General features: G+C 37.5%; 1 protein-coding gene across 1 annotated transcript in view; it reads left to right on the forward strand.

Annotated features, from left to right (window-relative positions):
* LOC121428792 (GTPase-activating protein and VPS9 domain-containing protein 1-like) overlaps positions 1-20838 on the forward strand; it is a 62638-nt gene that overhangs the window by 13415 nt on the left and 28385 nt on the right. Inside the window, exons 2-6 of the mRNA XM_041625628.1 lie at positions 262-1761; positions 4167-4298; positions 11802-12045; positions 13843-14036; positions 16255-16423. Coding sequence (XP_041481562.1) covers positions 622-1761; positions 4167-4298; positions 11802-12045; positions 13843-14036; positions 16255-16423 — 1879 coding nt within the window. The 5' untranslated portion in view covers positions 262-621. The remainder of the gene's footprint in view (positions 1-261; positions 1762-4166; positions 4299-11801; positions 12046-13842; positions 14037-16254; positions 16424-20838) is intronic.

Here is a 20838-nt window from a genome sequence, read left to right on the forward strand (position 1 = left end):
AGAATCGATGGGAGTCGGAACAACTACTATGACGCCTCGATAATATCCAATTTAGATGAAACTTTCGGTGTTAAACTGTTTTAGTTATTCAAGATATTCAACTAAACTTCTGTAGGATGGACTCGACCTTGAGTTGCCTGGAGTTTAGGACTTTGTTTGGTGCTATTTCAGGTGGTTGTGGGTAAAAATTAAAAACCCTATCCCTTCCTGTCCTTTTTACAGAACTAATGAAGATTTATTCCTTTTTGTCTCCTGTTACAGAGCGTCTTTTAAGTGTCGGCTGTTCTGGCTTCAGCAAGAGATGACGTCACCTGATAATACACGCATGCTAGTCACATGACTTCCATATGGTAGCAAATCTAATAGAAACTGTCTTTATGTTACCCCTGCATGAACATCGAGGAGGAACTGTGCTACTACATGTACTGTACGAGACTGCATGCTAGGTTTGAGGGTTTACTTAATTACAGTACAAACTTCGTGTGCAAAGCCAAGGAAAATTGATATATGATGTAAGCAAATGGCAATGAATGAAAGGTATTTGTACAAACTTTGTACTTTAAAATCTTGATTGACCTTGATAGTTGTCAACAAAAACCGTATCCGATGACTTGAGTAAAGATGGCAGTAACAATGAACAGCACTCTTGAGCTGCTGTCACTGGCCCAGCGGCTCAAGGAGGAGAGATTGTACATCCAGTCTGAGAAGAACCTGCTCCAGGGACTCCACGAGGAGGTAACCCAGACCTCGGACAAGCTCCACCGTGTAGCATGGATCACCCAACAACAGCGTCAGACCCTCAACAGCCTCGTCAGGGCCAGCTCCAACTCCCCTCCAGCTGCATGCTGCTATCGCGCCAACGCCCTGGAGCGGGTTGGTTTTGTCGATGGCTACAAGCAGCTCGGGTTCCAGGATGCATTGTATGGGGATGTCCTTAACTATCTGAGAGAAAACCCATCAGTCATGGCCCAGATCCTGGCTCAAGGAGAGAAGACAAACACTGATAGGGCACCAGGGTTGGTACACTCTGTTATCTCTGGCATCTATGGCAATTGTGTTGTGGATGACGATGAGCAGCACTTCTTAATTTTCATTCAATCGCTCATGAAGCACCAGCTTGCAGAGAGTGATGATCCCCGTCGATTACTGAGGAGAGGGCGCTGCGCTTTCTCGATAGCTTTTAAAGTGTTCACAGAGGCTCTGTTTAGTGGGAAATTGTACTTAACAGCTGCGTTACATGAACCTGTCATGGCTGTACTAATGAATGACGAAGTTTGCTTAGAAACGGACGTCCAAAAGGCGATGGACCACTTCTCCCCAGAGGAGAGGAAACAGCGATTTGGAATCCCAGGAACCCCCGCGTATGAACAAAGTGTCCAGAAACACATGAACGGCATAATGGACCAACTTGTGGGTCTGTGTAACAAATTCATTGTTGGACTTCACAGTAACATCTACTGTTTCCCTCCTAGTCTTGACTGGATTATCAGCCAGCTCCATAAGATTCTAGTGGATGCAGGTCAAGTGGAGTCAGCCGATATCCGCATCATGTGTGCTGATCTGCTGTTGACGTGTTTCGTTGGACCCGCGATCATTGATCCTGAACCCTACGGCATCACATCGGACATCCTGGTGAGCGAGACTGCTCGGTTCAACTTGATGCAGGTTGCTCAGATCCTGCAGGGTCTGGCTCTCCAGACATCAACGACCAGCAAGGAATCCTCCTCTAGGGTACCAGATATCTACTCAAGGTTTCCAAAGGTGAGTCCTGGGCCCCATTTTATGAAAGTAACTATTATGGTAACTTTGCCCCCCAAAATGGAATCCTTGATTTTGATTTTGGCTTTTGAGCATTGTTACAATGGGATGTACCTTTGGAGGCAAAGCTACCATTTGAGTACCTTATGCAACAGCGTCCTGCTGTTCAAATTCAATTTTAAAATTGTAATTGTGATGAAAGATAATTTTACCAAGTTGATATCAATTTAGAGTCTAATATATAGAATAGGCATCCCCCTTGCTATAGATAATATTTGCTTCTGTGTTATTTTGATAAAGCCATGAAATTTTTCCCATGGTAATTTTTACACCCTTTTATACACATTTTACACACCATTATCGATGGCCGTTGATTGGAAATTAAGCTATGTATTCATTCGAAATTTAGATTTTAGTCAAACCTTCAAAGAATTTTTATTTATTTTAAATTTTTCAAAGAATTATATTGCTTAATTCAGTTCCACTTAAAATGTTTAGGGAATCATGTGCACATCTACTACAGGTTTTATAAAAAAAATGGCAAGTTCAAAATTAATCACCATGTACATGTGGCAATGATAGCCTGATGCCTCAGGGTTTAAAATGGAATAGAATGAGAAACTTTCATTGATGCGTATGCTCCCTGTAGATGTACTTCTTGATTGTGTGGCATTTCACATTTCTCTCAATTTTTTTTCTTGCTTTGCAAACATGTAATATTTTAAAGCACATTTTACATGGATATTCAAAGAATGTTATTGTAAACTGAGATGAACTTTATGTTATTTAACTTCAGAACAGGTTTTTAATAGTTATCATACATATAATGTAAAGTTTATGAAGGGTTGAATATACATAAAAAACATTGTCTGTTTTATTTTGGGGTAATAAAGTTTCAACTTCAACTTCACTTCTACATGAACACAGAAGACAACTTTATGACACCAATCAAATATTGACTTTGTACAACTTGTATTTGTGCAATGCAAAGAATTAGGTACATGTTCATGTTGCTTCAGAACATACACTCCATGTTTATGAAAAAAAACTTCATTTTCCAGTCAGCTCTTAAATTACCCTAGAACCACTTTAGTAAACACAGCAATTTTGCCAGATGCTCTGTTGCTAGGCAATGAGATCATCATCCTACGCCATCGGTCTGGGAAGAGTGTTTTCTTCAAATTCATGTTTAAAGGGGATAATAACAGGCAAACAGATCTTGAATTTGATATGTACATGTACTTGTTTTTATGGATATTTTGCCTTAATAAATGTATATTTTTCATTTGTCTAATCTTGCTATTCGATAACATGTACATGTAGGCAAAAACCGCCAAATATTTAGTGTAATACTCAACTTTCTGACCCTATGAAATGGGGTTGACTGATCCTATTTTTGTATTCCACAAGACCACAACAAAAACATGTTGAAATTAAATATTTCACTTTAAAACCCCGAAGTCTCCAAAAAGCAAATATATGAAATATGGCTGCTGACAACTTCAAATATGCTCGAGATCACTTCCAATACCTCTGGTTGTTTTTTGTTAATGCGTGTATGTAAAATTACCAACTGACCCTATTTTTTTTTACAAATTTCATTAATTTTACAACTCAACTCTTCTCTCTTTTTTTTAGGGGGGGGGGCTTATGCTTATCTGTAGTACGTTTATTTAAAGTAGATTTATGAATCAAATATTTTAGGAACCAGAACATGGCGTATGGAGGGGGGGGGTCTAAACAGTTGCGAGAAAGAGAGTCTCACAAGTGAAAAAATTGCTTTTGAACTGAATATTGAAAACTTTTAAAGAATTACATGTATGCCCATAAAAACATCCTGCAATTGTACATATAAAATCGTAAATCATTTTGTCTTGCCCACCAGAGGTGAAGGCAAGACTCAAATCTAATGACACATAACTCCACAACCGTAAGTCGCTTTTCAACCAACTTGGATGGTAGATGGACTTGGGGGACCTGCATGTTAGGCTTCAGTCGGAGGTCACATGGTAAGGTCAAAGGTCATTTTCAGGTCAACGTTAAAGTTTACATGCAAGACTCTTATGACACCTAATTCCGCAACCGTAAGTCACTTTTCAGCAAAACTTGGATGGTAGATGTACTTAGGCGACTTGCATGTTTTGCTGCAGTGGGAGGTCACATTGTAAGGTCAAAGGTCATTTTCAGTTCAGCATAAAATTTTACGTGCAAAGCTCTTATGACAAGTGTTATTCCATCCCAGTCATTTCACAATGAAGTTTTGATATAATTCTGTTGCGTGCCCTCGCAAATCACAAAATCACTTTTGCCTTGTCTAAAGATTTGGGGTAAGACACAGTTACTTTAATGCCATGGATTTGTATCAGCTTGTATTAGCATACATATTCCGTAATCTGTTTTATTTGAAGGGCTGCATGTCAAGCTACTTGGATGCATTGATTGATAACCTGAGCTCTTCTGACATACCGCCAACCACCAGTCAGCTCAGAGGAATGACAAGAAGTTCTACCTTCATTACAGAGACAGAGTTACATAGCCTGGTGAGTACACCCACTGTTCACCCCCCCCCCCCCCGCATATACATGTAGAAGGTTCCATGACATTTGCTCTGCCGACAATTGCTCCGCTATAAATTCCACACTTATACCGGAGTGACCACCTTCAGCCCTGGGTTTAGCAATATACCCTACTGTAAGCCTAAACCTACATAAATCAAAATCCTATTGCAACCTTACCCCTAAACAATATAAAGCCTGGATCAACTGTTGCAGGAGCAAATGTTGTGTCACCAAATTCACAGAGGTGGTTTATATTAATAAAATGGACTACTGTATGCTGCAAGTCACTTGCCTATTTGTTTTTTGCCTTGTACATATACATCCCGTAGACTTTGTAGTCTGCATGTTCAGACTCAAATTTGACACTTTAACCAACATCATGTCTAGAATGAAGACTAGACTCCAAACTCTCTGTCTCTGTCAAAGCCAGCCACAGTACTTAGTGTATCTAGTCTCACTCCTTCAGACTCTGCATTGTGCACTATGCAAATTGAGAAGCCAAGGGTCTGTGTCTGCAGACTATTGACTATGTTTGAGAAATATATTGCTATATTACTTTAGTTACATAGGGCAATTTCTGAATAAGCCTTACAATGTATGTAAGTTTGCGATATCATATCTGAATGTTGTTGTTGCGATTTTTTTAAAACAAATATGTGTATATGTGTATTTTGTTCGAGCATTCTGTAGATCTTTACTCCAATGAGTGCATGTCAAAAAGCCTCTGAATGGACATGTTTAATTTCAATATTAAACCCCAAATCAAGTAGTCAAATTTCAGTCGCTCTAGTTCAGACCTTCATTTGTTCTGAGATATCACAGGGATACTCTTCTTGTTAATGATTGAGTACATTTACATAGCCATAGAGATGGACATGAGTACAAGACGTGGATGGTTATGAAACCTCTGGCTCCTATTTAGCATTGGAGAGTTTCAATCACTTACAACCACTCACTGTGTTCTATTTTTTTTCTTCTTTACTTTCATCTCTTTTGTAATTTTGCTATAAATACTGTCATTCAATGAGTTTTGAGATGCTTTGGGTCTTTCTTTAGAGGTTGAATGATACATTTAGATGTACCGGTACTTTCCCGTTTGCTATTACAATTGGCTTGATTGCACTTCAAGATCATCTTTCTCCCGAAAGATATTGTTTTGCCCCAAAGCGGGGATTTTAATAATCAGTTTCGTTCTTTTTTATTCATACACGTAAAGTCCAATTGATTATTGGCACAGTACCCATTTTATACAATTTCTAAGATCATTATTGGTATATTGCATAGTTTTTTTTAAAACTCTTTCATTATTGTTCTACAGTCTACAGCAGCTGGATGGTGAGCTGAAGACAGCCGTTTTTGTTAAAACGGCTGTTTTCAATGTTAAAACGGCTGTTTTTAATGTTAAAACAGCTGCATTTGATGTTAAAACAGCTGTGTTCGATGTTAAAACGGCTGTTTTTTATGTTAAAACAAAATGAGAGCAAATGTAACTGAGGTATCAATGAGATCATTATTGCTGAATTGTCTCTCCGATTGCAAAATGTTTCCCCTGCGTGTCACAAAAATAATGTGACACTCAAATGGTTTTATGTACATAGTATACATGTAATAATAGCCAATTTTTATAAGGCGCTTTTCCCAAAATGGCTCAAAGTGCGTTACAGCATATTATTACCCCGGTCATTGGATTCATTTCAATCCCGCAAGAAAAGTGCACAATTTCCACTCCCTAGGGAGCATTCCTTGCATTCATCGCAGCCTCATTATGGCACTGGCAAAATCAAACATACAATGTCTTTCCATCCTACCGGGTACCCATTTAGCACCTGGGTCGAAAGTGGCAAAGTGTGGATTAACGGCTTGCCAAAGGACGCTAGACAGCGGTGGGATTCGAACAAACGACCCTCTGTTTACAAGGCGAGAGTCAGAACCACTACACCACAGCTCTTCCACACGGCTAGATGTAAAATTGCAAAGTCGAGTTTACATGTAGGCTGGCTCATGCATGTCATGGTATGTTTAAAGGAAACCGAAACCCAAGAAAGGAAGTAAACTTATTGGAAAGAGTAAAATGAGAGGAACAATTTTAAAAAAGTTTCATCAAAATCGGTTATGAAATAAGCAAGTTATGGGAGTTTGAAAACTCTTGTTGTACTTTCTATGGGCATCCTCAAATTGGCAAACGTGCTTTAAAATGGCTGATTTTGTGGACAACTCTTCCATTTGTTTTGTACACAAATTTTCAGATTTTCCTCATTATCTTTCAAATTGCATGTTGCCTCCTTCTGAGCACAACATATGTCATGGGAAAATATAATCCACACCATATATAACAAGGTCAGGAGGAGATAATGTGAAATATGTAAAATAAAGGGGAAAATCTGAAAATATGTGTACAAAACAAATGGAGAGTTGTCCACAAAATCAGCCATTTTGAAGCACGTTTGCCAATTTGAGGATCCACATCGTAAGTATAACAAGACTTTTAATCGTCCATAACTTGCTTATTTCATAACTGATTTTGATGAATTTTTTTTTATTTTTCCTCTCATTTTACTCTTTCCAATAAGATTGCTTCTCTTCTTGGGTTTTGGTTTCCTTTAATGTCTTAGGACTAGCAAAGAGTGGTTCCAGAGACAGGCTGTATAGATCTGCACTGCAGTAATGCCCTGGTAGTGCATTTAACGTCATTCTTGCATTCAAACGAGGATTGTCCATAATACATTGTAATTGGTCACCTGCTGTATAACGGTGACAGTTTCCTTCCTCTTCCTGTCATATTTGACCAAACCCTTCATAAGTTTTGCAAACTACTATTACATGTAAAGCCTACATGTACACATACATGTATCACCCTGTTGACATCCTGGGCCCCATTTCACAAAGATTACAATTGATCCAATCAATCACAACTGTATGGAAATCCATCCATACCACAATTTTTTTCTTTTTTTTACACGGTAAACAAGGAGAATCAAGCTGGATCTTCAAAAAAATGATGAATGTACATCATATCGAGATTTTTTTTTTTAATAACAATAAATATGCAATTTGGTGACCTCGCTGGCCTTCCGTAGTTGTGGAAGATGGGGTCCCTGGGGCCCGTTGCAGAAAGAGTTGCAATCAATCGCAACTTGATTTTCAACCAATCAACAGCGCACATTTGGGACTTGCAATAGATTTTTTGGCTTGCGTTTAAACGCAACTCTTTCTGCAACGGGCCCCAGGTTACCTAGAGCCAATCCTGTACTGAGACACTACATCCACTAGGCTGTGTATAAATATTTTTTTGTTGTAGAATATTACACATTTTGGACAAAAATCCCAGATTTTATAGTACATGTACAATATTTTGACATCATACATGAGCACTGAGAAGTGGGTGAACATTAAATCTTTTTAATGTTCTCTTTTCCAGACTTTATGACGGCACATATGTATAAAGTAAACTGGCCTGGCTTCCAAAATTAACAATCAGATATTCAGATCATGTCTAAAACATGTTAAACAATAATTGAGTAATATCAGTAACAAACAACCCAGCCTATCGGTTGGCCAAATAGAACATGGGCTATCTACATGTAAATATGCATATAAACCTGTACATGACCCTATCTTGTGTGTAATGTATATCCCTGAATTCAATACAAAAGTACCCAAAATGAATTAAACTGACCAAAATCCTCATTTGAAATGCACCAAAATTATACTGTTTTTCTTGATTTTTAATACTTGAATAAATTACAGTGTATAATTGATCAGGGAATTGTGGGCCGTTCTTATACTTCACATTTTCAAAGTTTGTTAAATGCGTTTTGGAGTTTTGGGGCTGTCTGAACAGGGGAATCTCACTATAATTATTCCCTGGTCTGAATACCCCATGCATACATGTATGTATGAATGTATAACTTTTATGGCCTGGTTTGAGTTCAGAATGAGTGAGATCTTTCGGATGTAGGGTTTCCTCTTCGTTCTTCCACCTTTACATCATGCACTAGTGAAGACAATGGACATAGTCACTTCCCTTGAAATCAGATATGAGTTTTCATTGAAGTACCCACTTGTATTTCTTCATTAGATTTAAAGGGGAAGTCCACCCCAATAAAAAAAAGGTTATTTGAATCTTTAAAAAAATCAAAGAAGCGTACATGTACAGCTGAAAATTTCTTCAAAAAATAAATTTTTGCTTAATTTGCGAATCATGAGGGAACAGATGACATCACCACTCTCTATTTCTTTTGTATTTCAATTTTCATTTTATATGAAATGTATAACATATTTCAATTTTCCTCATGATAAGGTAAAAAAAGGTTTGATTTCTTTTTTAACATGCTTGATGACAAGTCTCCAATCAAATCTACAATTCAAACAAGAAAATAAAAAGTGATAGACACATGGCATCATCGTCTCTACATATAGTGCATACATGTGAAAACTTATTTTTACTTTGGATTTCAGTTAAATTTTCAGCTTTTATACTTGTTTGATTTGTCTCGTTTTATTTAAGTAATCTTTTGTGAGGTGAACTTGCCCTGTGACCTGGCAAATGATGGGATTCTTTTTTTTCCTGATTGCGTATTAAAAGCATGGACCAATGGCTTAAGGTCCTTTCCAAGGGACCTGTAAATAAATACTGCTGATATATTTATCCAGTCCAACAAAAAAATAACAATTTTTGATCCACTTGCCTCTTAAATTGTCTGGACTGAGCTTGGGGGGGGGGGAGAGGAAGGCAGATGGCATATGTGAACATTTTCTAGATGATTTTCACTAACAACTACCATAAGTGTATTACTGAAATCCTTGTATCTGATTGGCTGAGTGCATATTTGCTGTAAATGAAAAATCACTGATTAGATGCTTCATGATGGTGACTTTCACGGACAACTGTTAGTAAAAAAAAATACAGAAATCCTTGTATCTGATTGGCTGAGTGCATATTTGCTAACATGAAAAATCACCGATTAGATGCTTCATGATGGTGACTTTCACAGACAACTTATCTAAAAAAAATACAGAAATCCTTGTATCTGATTGGCTGAGAGCATATTTGCTAACATGAAAAATCACTGATTAGATGCTTCATGATGGTGACTTTCACCATGGGTCCATGATTCCACAGATAACTGTTATAAGTTACTGAAATCCTTGTATTTGATTGGCTGAGGGCATGTGTATCGGTGTAAATCTCTGATGATGAAATGTAATCCTTTCAGATGCCTTGTTTCCTTTCCTAGATCTTCTACCTTTGTACCCCATGTCTTGGCAAAACAATGAAAGTCACTTCCTGGTCCAAGTATAAAACTGCAGCTCTTGAAGCTGCTTTGAACGCCAAGATGTCATCGACTTCTCTCTTTAAAGGGCCAAGGGTGTCTGTGCACTTTCTGGTGTGCACTTCTTGAGTTCAGTGTATTTGAAAGTTCTGATGATAAAGGTGTAGATTTGTGAGATTTATTTGGCTCATTCATCACTCTTCCCATTCTTTTCTCTTCTGTTCTTCCTTTGTCCTTATCCCCCCCATCTGCTCCTCCCCCTCTTTCCCTCTCCATGTAAGTCTCTCCCTCCCCTGCCCCCTCCCCTCTCCCTCCCGTTCTTCCTCCCACTCTCCCCTCTGTAGCCTTTAGACAAGGCTTTCATGATGATGTTTATATTTACATCATATGCCTAGTGCTGAAAAAAAAAGGGTGACAAATTTACTCCAGCGACATTTGCTTCGGTCTTGTATGTTTGGCTTATGGCTTAATGTGCAGATTTTCCCATTGGAGAAAGAGCAAATATCATGGAACCGAAAAAAAAAACTTTGCAAAAGGCTTGGTGAATGCAAGCTCAGCCACAGAGCTTTTATGAACCTGACTTTTTTTGTTTCCGACTCGCAATTGAAATCGCTATGAGAGGTGATGGCCAATCAGCGAATGTATCGTTCGCGTCAATGATCCCCGTACCACAGATGCGAGCGTACCGGTACCATGACGTTATCAGCATCGACAGTGCAGATTGGCGCATTGGCATGCTCTTAAATAACGCATATCAAGCAGTGAAAGCTAGCATTCAAAAACCCTCCTGACTGAAGTCGCTTGATGGTACGTTCGCTCGTGTCTCGCCAACTCTCTTCGACTGCCACTAGTCTCGTCTCAGCAACTACCAGGCAATAAACATAGCCTAGTCTGTGAGGCCTTCTCAAGACAAAAGGCTACTTGCACTCACTCATTCTCCTCTCTATCCCCTTCTCACTCCCTCTCTCTTCCTCTCCCTCTCCTGACCTTTTCTTCTCATCTAGGCCAGCCATTCTTGCTCTACATGACGCTGTAAGTCTGATGACATAAACCTCAGATAGGGGATTTTTCGACATTCACCTTGAAAACGAAACAACTTTTCTTGACACAGCCAGGAAGGAAACCTCAAAATGGCTCTCAGCTGCTCCTCTATTCAGAGTTTAGGGAGAGGGAAAGGGGGTTGGGTACCTATTGAGCGGTGTAATAGAAAACAGCTCTCAGTCCTTGCCCTTTTCAAATTGTAATATTTATAATGTGGCTCTAATAAAACCTGTCTTATTTTTACATCTCATTGATATTAGCTAGGGTGTGGCAGCCAACAATCAGGAATATGTCCGTATTAATATGTATTTGGTGCAAAAGTTAATGAATTGACATATTTCAACTTATTTCATCAAATGGGAAATTGATTTTTGGCTTTAGCAAGATGTAAACATTAATCCTGTAAGAGAAATGGTATGGTGTTTGGAAATAAATTTGATTTGTAAACATAACATGACATCAATAATGAAAGCATTAAATCCACAGTAAAGATTTGTCATGCTTGCTGTAAAACCTCTTGTTTGATGAAGACAAGGTAATGTTTTGTATTAAGCAGGGAATAATTTTGCTTTTTAATACCGAATTTGAATAGCATTTTTGGTCATAATAGAAAAGTGCTCTTTGGTCATGAGAGGAAAGCACTCAACTATAAAGTTTTGTATTAGAAATTTGCTTCATAAAAGACTTGCTCAGTCTTTTTAAAAAATGTGGAGTAAATCTCAATTGATGCGGTTCCAGAAAAATTAAGTGAAATGAAACTAATTGAAATGAATTTAAATTTAATGAAATATAGTGAGAATTGAGAGTATAAAATAGAAATAGAAATTGAAATGAAATGAAATAATGGCAATGCATTATCAGAATATACATGTGTGGGACCAATAATTCTTGAACTGAATCCTTGTTTAGGCCTACCCTTTATTTTCTGATTTTGTTTTCCTTTTAAAAGGAGTACATGTATGTTTAATAGCAAAATGAGGATGAAATGGGGAAAAATGGAATGAGAGTGTAAAATAGAATCAAATGAGAGTAAATGAAATGGAACTGAATTAAAATTTGAGATGAAATGAAATGAGAATGCATTGAAATGAAAATGAAACAAGATTCTAAAAATACTGATAGTTTTTCCTTACTGTACCAACTATAACCTCTTTCCTACCTCTACTTATAGATTTCCTATGTAAGAAACGTGCTGTCAGCCAACCCAGACCAAACACTCTTCAAAGAGCTTGAAGGTCACCTTGCCAGCCTGCCAGCCACCACCCCTCATGCTCCTTCAGGGGGGCAGAGGTCCACCCCTACCACCACTGCTCCTCAAGGTAGCCAGATCACCTCTCCCATAAAGCCGGGTATTCCCCCTGGATCTACGTCCCCTAACCTGAGCGGAAGCTTCAAGGGGAATCTTGCTTCGATAGGTGAGTATGAAAGGGGTTGTAGAATAATATACCCGAAGCACAGAGTTTTATCAAATGCTAGTTATGCCAGAATTTATCATTTGGTATTGTCCCATTTATATTGCTGCCATTTTGAAATTTTGAACAAATATGGCTGCCATCATCAATGGGGGCGATATTGTAACATTAGTAGCTAATAAATTCAAGTAAAAAATTGAGAAATCCTGCACTGAAATTGTTACATGTAGTTCAAATTAAATTTAATGTTATTGTATGTAAATATGCAAGTAGTGAATATTCTGAATCTGATATGAAAACTGAAATGCATGAGATCTAAACTAGTTCAGATTTTCATTATTTTTTTAAAATCCATGCAAAAAACATACAGGGTTTCAAAAATGACAGTTACATGTATAACCTCCCTCTACTTGAAATATAGAACTTTAAGGCTCTTGGTAATAAATGTATTTCTGTATAGAATTGATTACAAAACATCTACATGCATTGCTTGGCTTCAGGCCATGTCTGGCTAAATTTAGGATGGCTTTTCCGAATTCATGATATCGGAACTGAAATTCACCTTTGCAAGTTTTTGCAAGTCAAAAGAAAAATTGAGTGAAAATGTTCATCCAGGTCCTTTAATCTTGACATAATGCCAATATAAAAACAAACATAATGTATGATAAGGTGACTTAGTATTTGGAGGATATTTATAGGATGTTGTTCATAAATAGGTTTTGAAGGTTTTGGGGATGTTGAAAAGCTCTCATTGTCATTAATGATGCATAACTAGGTCTATTAAATGATCCATAGTTTTCTTTCTATACCTTCACGGGTAAAACCAACTGAAAATATTTGCATCGTCATAATGATTCTATTATGAAGTCATGGCTTATTTCACATGATGTCATAATGATTTCATTATTATTGTGCCACTTTGAATGATGCCATTAAAGTTTATTGATCCAACTCTTTACAGCATGTTTTGCACGATTTGGGTTTATAATCGTAAAGGAACATAATTGGTTCGCATAATTAGTTTTGTACATACAATACATCCAATGTTGCTATTGAAGATATAATGATAGCTTTAGTGCACCTTGTCTGAATAAGCCTCATCATGTTCATGGCTACATGTAAGGAGGTATCATATTTTCAAGTGTCAGAATATATTCTTTACATGTTGGCTTTAGATCAGTTTCATAATGATTAGCATACAGTTCAGTTTGATACTTCAGGCAGACAATGAGCCAAATTCACAAAGGGATTTATGAGATAAGCTGTGGTAAAACAAGCAGTGTCACGCAGCCAAGAGATTTATAATGCATCCGTCAGTGTGAATAGTAATGTACATGTATGCGTTGATGTATAAGATTTAGCACCACTTGACTTTAACTGTATTTTATTATTTGTTTATATAAACATTGTCATCATCATAATTATCGTAATTGTCATCTTTATCACTATCATCATCATCGGTCGTCGTAGTCATCATCATCATCACATCATTATTGGTTTACATGTATGTTGTTTGCAGCAGGACTTGATCTAGAACTATTACCAGAATCTGGGACCTATTTCATAATGCTTATAACAAATATACAGTAAGAGTTCAAATTTAATACTAAAATCATTCAATTTGATGTACAGTTTTTTTACTATGCCCTAATACACTGGCTTTCTAGTGCTCGGGAATGTTGCATCATTTACACAATTAAACAGTTACATATGCACATGCCATTTGACAACAAAATTTAAGGAATATTTTATTTCATATTGACTAGAATCTTGAATTTGTTGAAATTATTTTCTGTCCAGTTTCGAGTAGTGTCGCCAAGAGGATGGGCAAGACAAGCACGGTCAGTCCGTCTGGTGGTGGTGGTCAAGATGATGAGAGTCTAGAGATCATGGGTCAAGCTGAATGTGTAGTGGTCACTCAGCCAGAGGATGTATTGGTCATTGGTCTGAGTAATCAGGTCAATGAGTGTCCAGGGATGATGTCTGAGACAAAGGTTTGTTCTGATAATTTTTATATAATTATTATTTTTTATATCAATGCTAGGCTTCCTCCTAATCAAAATTTTTATACCAAGTGTGGTATTACATACAAGTACATCTGAGAATGCATGTAAGTTCAAATATTTCTCATTGACATCTGATGCACAGAAAAAGTAGCAACACTATAAATGCAAAACTATTATTAAATTATAAACAACTGAGAAGTATACAATGACATAGTATAATGATGCAATCCGTCAAAATTAAGGTAAAAGCTTAATTTAAGTGAAAGAAATATGATGGGACCTACGTGAAAACAAGCTTTTAAAAATGTAATCCAATTAAATATAAGCAATTTAAGCATCTGTATTTATAAATGAAAATATGTAAAATAGGAGTCTGGTAGAAAAGTGCAATTGCTGAGATATAGATGGACAATATAACTATAGCATTCTATCCAGATGTCATTCTTTTTCCAAGCAATAAATAAGGAGTCCCATGTTTGTTTTTCTGTGTTGGTGATCTTTAGTGTGATAATTTTCAAGATTAGATTTCATATTTTGTAGTTTAATGCATAGTAACCAGATCTTGATTTATGATGATAAGGTGACAATTAACCCTGATAAATAATTGTTTGCTGCAACTACTTACAGGTGAATAGCTTTAAAGGGGAAGCTTACTTTAGAATGATTTGGTTTCAATAAATAAAAATATCAGATCAAACTATTGGTGAAGGATTGAATTTTTAAAATCTATCAAAGAATATTAAGAGAATTAAGATTTTTTTTGTAAGTTTTTAATTTGTGGCATCATTATGCTAGCTCCACCATATATGAATTCTATTTTTTTTCAATGGAAAAAAAATGATTAACAATGATATTTTGCTTATAGAAGGGTGTATAAGATGGTGTGTCTGATGATACTGTATATCCTTTGCACTAACGAAATCACTTTCAAAATTGTGAGAAAATGCCATACTGTTGAATTTACATCACACCATATATGGAGGAACTGCTCGTTCAAAAACACGTGAAATCTGAAAGTCATAACTCTGTTATTTAATGGATTTTTATCAAACCTTCACCACCAATATTTTTATGCTTTTATTAACACCAACTTTATATTGTCAGGGTGGATTTCCCCTTTTGAATAATTAAAGAGGATAGCAGTTTATTATTTATGGGCTCCTGTTGCTAGAACTACTTAATGAATAACTACTTGTACATTTTTATGCGCACTTTCACTTTCAATTCAGTGTACAGGTAAGTAAATAAGACTATGATTTTATGTTCCCTCCGAAGGTAATGATCTATATAATGAGCGTTATGATGGAGGAAAGACTTTTCCTTATATACCGTGTTTACATGTGATCAGCTTTTGGTTCAGAACCGCGAGCCGATGCAGAATCAGCTTTTTGGTTTATCTTGCACTGCGTTTACATGCTGCATCGGCTCGCGAGTCAAAAACCTGAAATGATCCGCACACCAACAATTTAGGTCATAATAAAGACTACGCTGGATCCTTGCGCTTTGAAGTACGTCGTAATGGTAAAGTAAATAAAATGCGCGCCATTTGCCGATGCAGAATCAGCTTTCTGTTTACACGTAGTAAAAAAGCCCATTCTGCATCGGCTCGCGTTTCTGAACCTACTACTTTGATGGTGCAAACTTGCCGATTCTGAACTGAGAGCCGATGCAAGTTAATCACGTTTACATGCAACAAAAAAGCCGATTCTGCATCGGCTCGGGGTTCTGAACCGCTAGCCAATGCAGCATGTAAACACGGAAATAGAATGGAAAAAAAGAGACCAAAGTTCCCTGTCAAATGAAGAGATATTTTAAACCTGTGAATGCCAAAAAGAGCAGTAGTTTTATCTGCACAGTTCAACACTGCTATGTTTGATTATATCGTAGCTGTTGTGATGAATCCTTACTGCCTTTCAGGGAAAAATTATATCGCGGCTAGGGGCGATTATGCCCCCAAAGTGCTCATCAGAGCCCCAGAAATGAAGGAAAGGATCCCCAGAAAATCCCTATTCACTGCAACCTTCAAGCTTGTCCAACATAACAGATTTAGGCAGTAAAAAAAATAGTGATAACAAATGATTTGTTCCCTGCTGCCTTTTAATTTGAATGCTTTTTGGAGCAAAAGCCGACATAAGCCAACAAGATCAGCGTTGTGATACAGCCTCATAGTCTGTAAAAGTAATCCTCATGTGGCTTCCCTGTGCAGGTTCTCAGTTCGCTACCCCAGAAGGCAAAGAAGACGAATACCATCGACGCCTCTCAGATCCGGAGCGGTGGTAACCTGGCGTCTATCAGCGAGATGCCCGAGAAGCATCTGAGATTCTCAGCCGATGCGTCGGGGAACAGCGATAACATGATGGAGGCCATGTCTATAGGTATTATGAGATGGCAAATTGTGTCCTGAGGAGTATTTCATAATCATACAGGCCTATATTCTGAGGTCTGTTTTTTATTTTGAAGTCTGGTCTAAAGTTGTGGTTTTAACTATGGATAACCAATTGTGATTTATTGATCCCTATAAAAAGTAGAGCTTCAGTATATCAGCCCATTTGACTCTCAGTTTTTACTTGAATGTCTGAGAAGGATGAATAATGAAGTGGTCTTCACCAGTGAAGAAATTTTGAAATTTTGACATTTTTGCTTCCCCTACTAATTTTAGCACATAGTTACAGTTGAGGCCAGCAGTTAACATACCTGTATGTACACCCAGGAAATTCAAAGAAAATTTCACACTTGCCAAACATCATAAAACCCTATACTGTATCTTATCAAATGTTTGTGCTGTCATGACAAATTTGATATCAAACAAATAAGTTTGTCATGCCTCTTCATCACATTGCTTTGTCATTAGTTGCTGAAAATATTTAGGTGTCATTTTTTCCCAAAAAAATCTTCATATTTTAGACAAATTGAAAATAAAATCTTGGCAAAAACATTTCATATTTGTGCTAGTTTCTTCTCAACACAAACATTTCAGATTACATTTATTTGTTCAGTGATGACATCATATGATAGATATATTTCTATGAAATGATTGAAAGAATATTAGCAAGAAATAGAATACATTTGGCACGAATATCACTTGTTTTCTTCAAAGAAAATTCCACCTGAAATCACATGAAAGAGCTTATAAATACACTCTTCATTTTATACCAAAGTCGTCATGGTAGTACTTATATAGTACATTTTATGATGTTTGGCAAGCAAACAAATTTCACTGAATTCCATGTGTGTATGAAAACTTTTGGCCTCAACTGTAGATCATGGTCTGTTAAAGTTACACCGTACTAAAGAATATGGGCCTTGTAGTCTGACAATCTGACAGCTTTCCTTCATTTTTGATTGGCTAAGAAACACAGGTGTCCGGCTGTTATCTTTTCAAACTGTCGGATTATGGCATATACTTGCCAGTGCTAACAACACCCATCAAAATTATCCCTAAATGATTAGGGACCGTAGTTTTATTATCGATGGCGTTCTCTTAAATCCGCGTGCAGGATCGTGCGTCGGAACGGTGGACGATTTTAGCCCAACCCCCTTGGCAGAGTTGAAAAGGGGGAGGAGCCTAATTCGTCGGAGTGCAGGAGAACGAATCCGTTCCGCTTCTTCCCGCTGCGCCGGCCGCTGCAATGCACTGTACTGCATGTGCTATGCTATGGCAGATCAGCGGGACACGATTCGTCCCTAGATTCTGCAATGACACACGCTCTTTGGAGCTTCTTTAAAATGGGAAGATTGCCGCGCTACGATTGAGCGTTACAATTAGTAACAATAAACTCACTATTTAATTCCGTGTAGTGAAGATCATGATTATGTGAATGGCAAATCATGAGGCGGGTCACGATGTATGAACTTCGATGCTCTCCTATTAAAACGCATGTCGACCCACTCTTGTGTAATGTGCATGTGTGTGTACGTTGAGTGAATCTCATCTGGTCGGCAGTGACTCGGCACTCGTATTTTTAGTTAAATTTAGAATGAATGTGCCATGCTCGGTATTTATAGCCTCAGAATGTGGGAGAATGTGATAAAGACCCGGGTAGACTCAATAAATATTGGGTATGTTACAAATTTAATACATACATAACTCTTGATTGATTTTAACAGGCCCATATTTCTCACTTTAACAGATCTATTTTGAGCTCTACTATCATGTTGTGTCCTTTTCCTCCCTCCCTTTCTCTCGGTGTTGAGCTTTATAGGTTTGCCCCACCCCCTTCATTTTGTCTTTGTTGAATTTGTATCTGGTCACACGATATGAATAGATAATATTGTTCTTGTTATAATTTAATATACCCGGTCAAAATATTGACCATTTAACTTATGTTCTTAAAATGAAGAAGAATAAAAATACCGCAGCATTCAAATCAGGATTCAAATTTCCACCGATAATTCACGAACCGATAATTGCAATAACACTTTTATTCACTTGATTTTCCTGTCAGAAAATAAGTACCGAATTCGATGATAGCTTGCATTGCTATCATTTAGTAAATCTAATATCTCGCTCAATAAGTTAGTGCACTCAAATCTTGTTCAATAAGTTTGGGCATGGTCCTATTTTTAATAGATCTATGCAATCCAGATAACTAGAGTTGAAGATGAACTCCGATTGACATCATTTTGAACTTTGAACAAGGGCGCATAGATAAGGCCGTAGAACGTTTATGAAGATTAAATGGCGAGAGGAAAAAGTGCAACACGCATAGAAGACGAAGAGGGGGGGGGTGTCGTTTAAGAGGTAAAAAGAGCGAAAGAGATGAAGGGGAGCGGTGTATGGGAGATGGATTGAAAGGGTGAAGGTGGAGTAAAGCGGGCCAATCTCATTAGCAATCCGTTTATTACATTACTTAATTTATAATCATATACATATTTTTTTCACAACCAGAATAATTTCATTTGTAATCATCCGACTGCATTATTTACTAGTACCTCACATTATTTTGCCATTATTACGATTAATACCTCGGTCACATTATTTTGGAATAGCTACAAATGTGGTATGAATAAAAATGGCGTAAACGGCCGCCGTGGAGCAAATGTGACCGAGGTGTAAGGGAGAATAAACCAAATGCCACGATCCCTCAATTTTGCAAATGACGTCCGCTATTTGCAGTTTATAGGCCGTCGTGATTAAAGGGATACTTCGGGCTGGAGACGTTGATGTATCACTAAAAAGAATAAAATTCAAATAGCAAAATGCTGAAAATTTGATCAAAATCAGATAAAAAAATAAGTTATCAGTAAAGAATTGCATTATTCTGATGAAACAGATCTAGGCTCGTCTTCATGAATATTCATTAGGTGGACTGATGATGCCTTATCTCCTCTGTCTTGTTCTTTTGTATTTAATTATATGAAAATTAGGTTTATAAATTCAAAAGTTTTCTACCAAGGACTTAAACAATTGGACTGAAAACTGATTGTGCACATTAGGTTTTCCATGCTGCAACCATAGAGCTAGCTCAATGCTGCAACGTATTTCATAATTGAGACACATCATTTACATATTTATGAAAAATGAACAATTATGATTTCGTGTAATGACGTATATAAGAAAAAGGAAATTACGTGGCACCAGCCCACGGCAATGTATATTCATGAAGACATGCTTTGAACTGTTCACCAGAATACTGGGGGGATGCAAATCTTTGAAGTTCATAACTTAGTTATTTGTTATCCGATTCTAATGAAATTTTCAGCATTTTGCTCTGAATTTTATTCTATTCTTCTAAATCTAAATATTTTCAGCCTACCAGCGATAAACAGCTAAGCCTTGTCCATGATTTTTTTTCTAGCGGATGTTGTCCACTATCCAATGGTAGTGACCTCCGCAAAGCATACTTTTAAAGTAATATACCAGAACTCTACTTGGCTTGAACTCAGGCCCTACGATGGATCATTAACGTTTTGTCTTTATAACCGGGGACATGAGACCAGGGATGTCCCTGGTTCGACGATGGGGACTGACCAGGCACAGATTCCACAAAAACTGGACATTCTAAGGTAAGAAACAACATGATGGCCTATCATGAAAATCATCAGATAGGCCTTCACAAGGGCACTTTTTATTATTTCTACATCTTTTTGCCCAAGATGACAAATTCCATTGCATGCAGGAACGGATCAAAGGAAGGGGAGAGGGGGCCCGGGGGCCATTTAAATTATTGATGAGTAGATACCATGCGCGACCAAAAAAGCACGTAAAAAGGATGTCCTTTTCACGATAGGGCACGTTACATACGTAACGTGATAAGGGTGTCAAAAGCAAATATAATGAAAAAAGGGTATCTATTTCGCTAGGAAAATTACGTGTTTAGGGTTGAATTTGAGGGGATGATAAAACATAATTAAAATGTTTTATAAAGGGTGTCCTTTTTGCCCCAACACTTCGTGTTTAGTCCGATTTGCGCGAGGTGTAGGTGAGGTCGTAAACCAAATAAGATAAAGCCGACGACCCGATCAGGACCCGTAACAATAAAACATTCCTGTACTTGTTTAGGGGTTCATTTCAGGGAATATTTGCAAAGAATATCGTTTTGTTACCAATACTTGTTAAGGGTAGGGTTTCACACGACAATACTTGTTAAGGGGTGCATTTTTAGAATATGGAAATTACGTGTTTAGGGTGCTTTTCGAAACCCCATGGTCGCGCATGGTATCCACTCGTGAATGGAAGTGCCCCCCCCCCCCGGGAGGGGGCACACCCCGTAATTTTGAAGGAAAAATTACACTCCCATTCGAGTGCAAAACTGCGTTCACTTGGGACGGAGGACGTTGCACCTAGCTC

The sequence above is a fragment of the Lytechinus variegatus genome, chromosome 15 (assembly GCF_018143015.1).
Source record: "Lytechinus variegatus isolate NC3 chromosome 15, Lvar_3.0, whole genome shotgun sequence".
NCBI classification, from domain to species: domain Eukaryota; kingdom Metazoa; phylum Echinodermata; class Echinoidea; order Temnopleuroida; family Toxopneustidae; genus Lytechinus; species Lytechinus variegatus.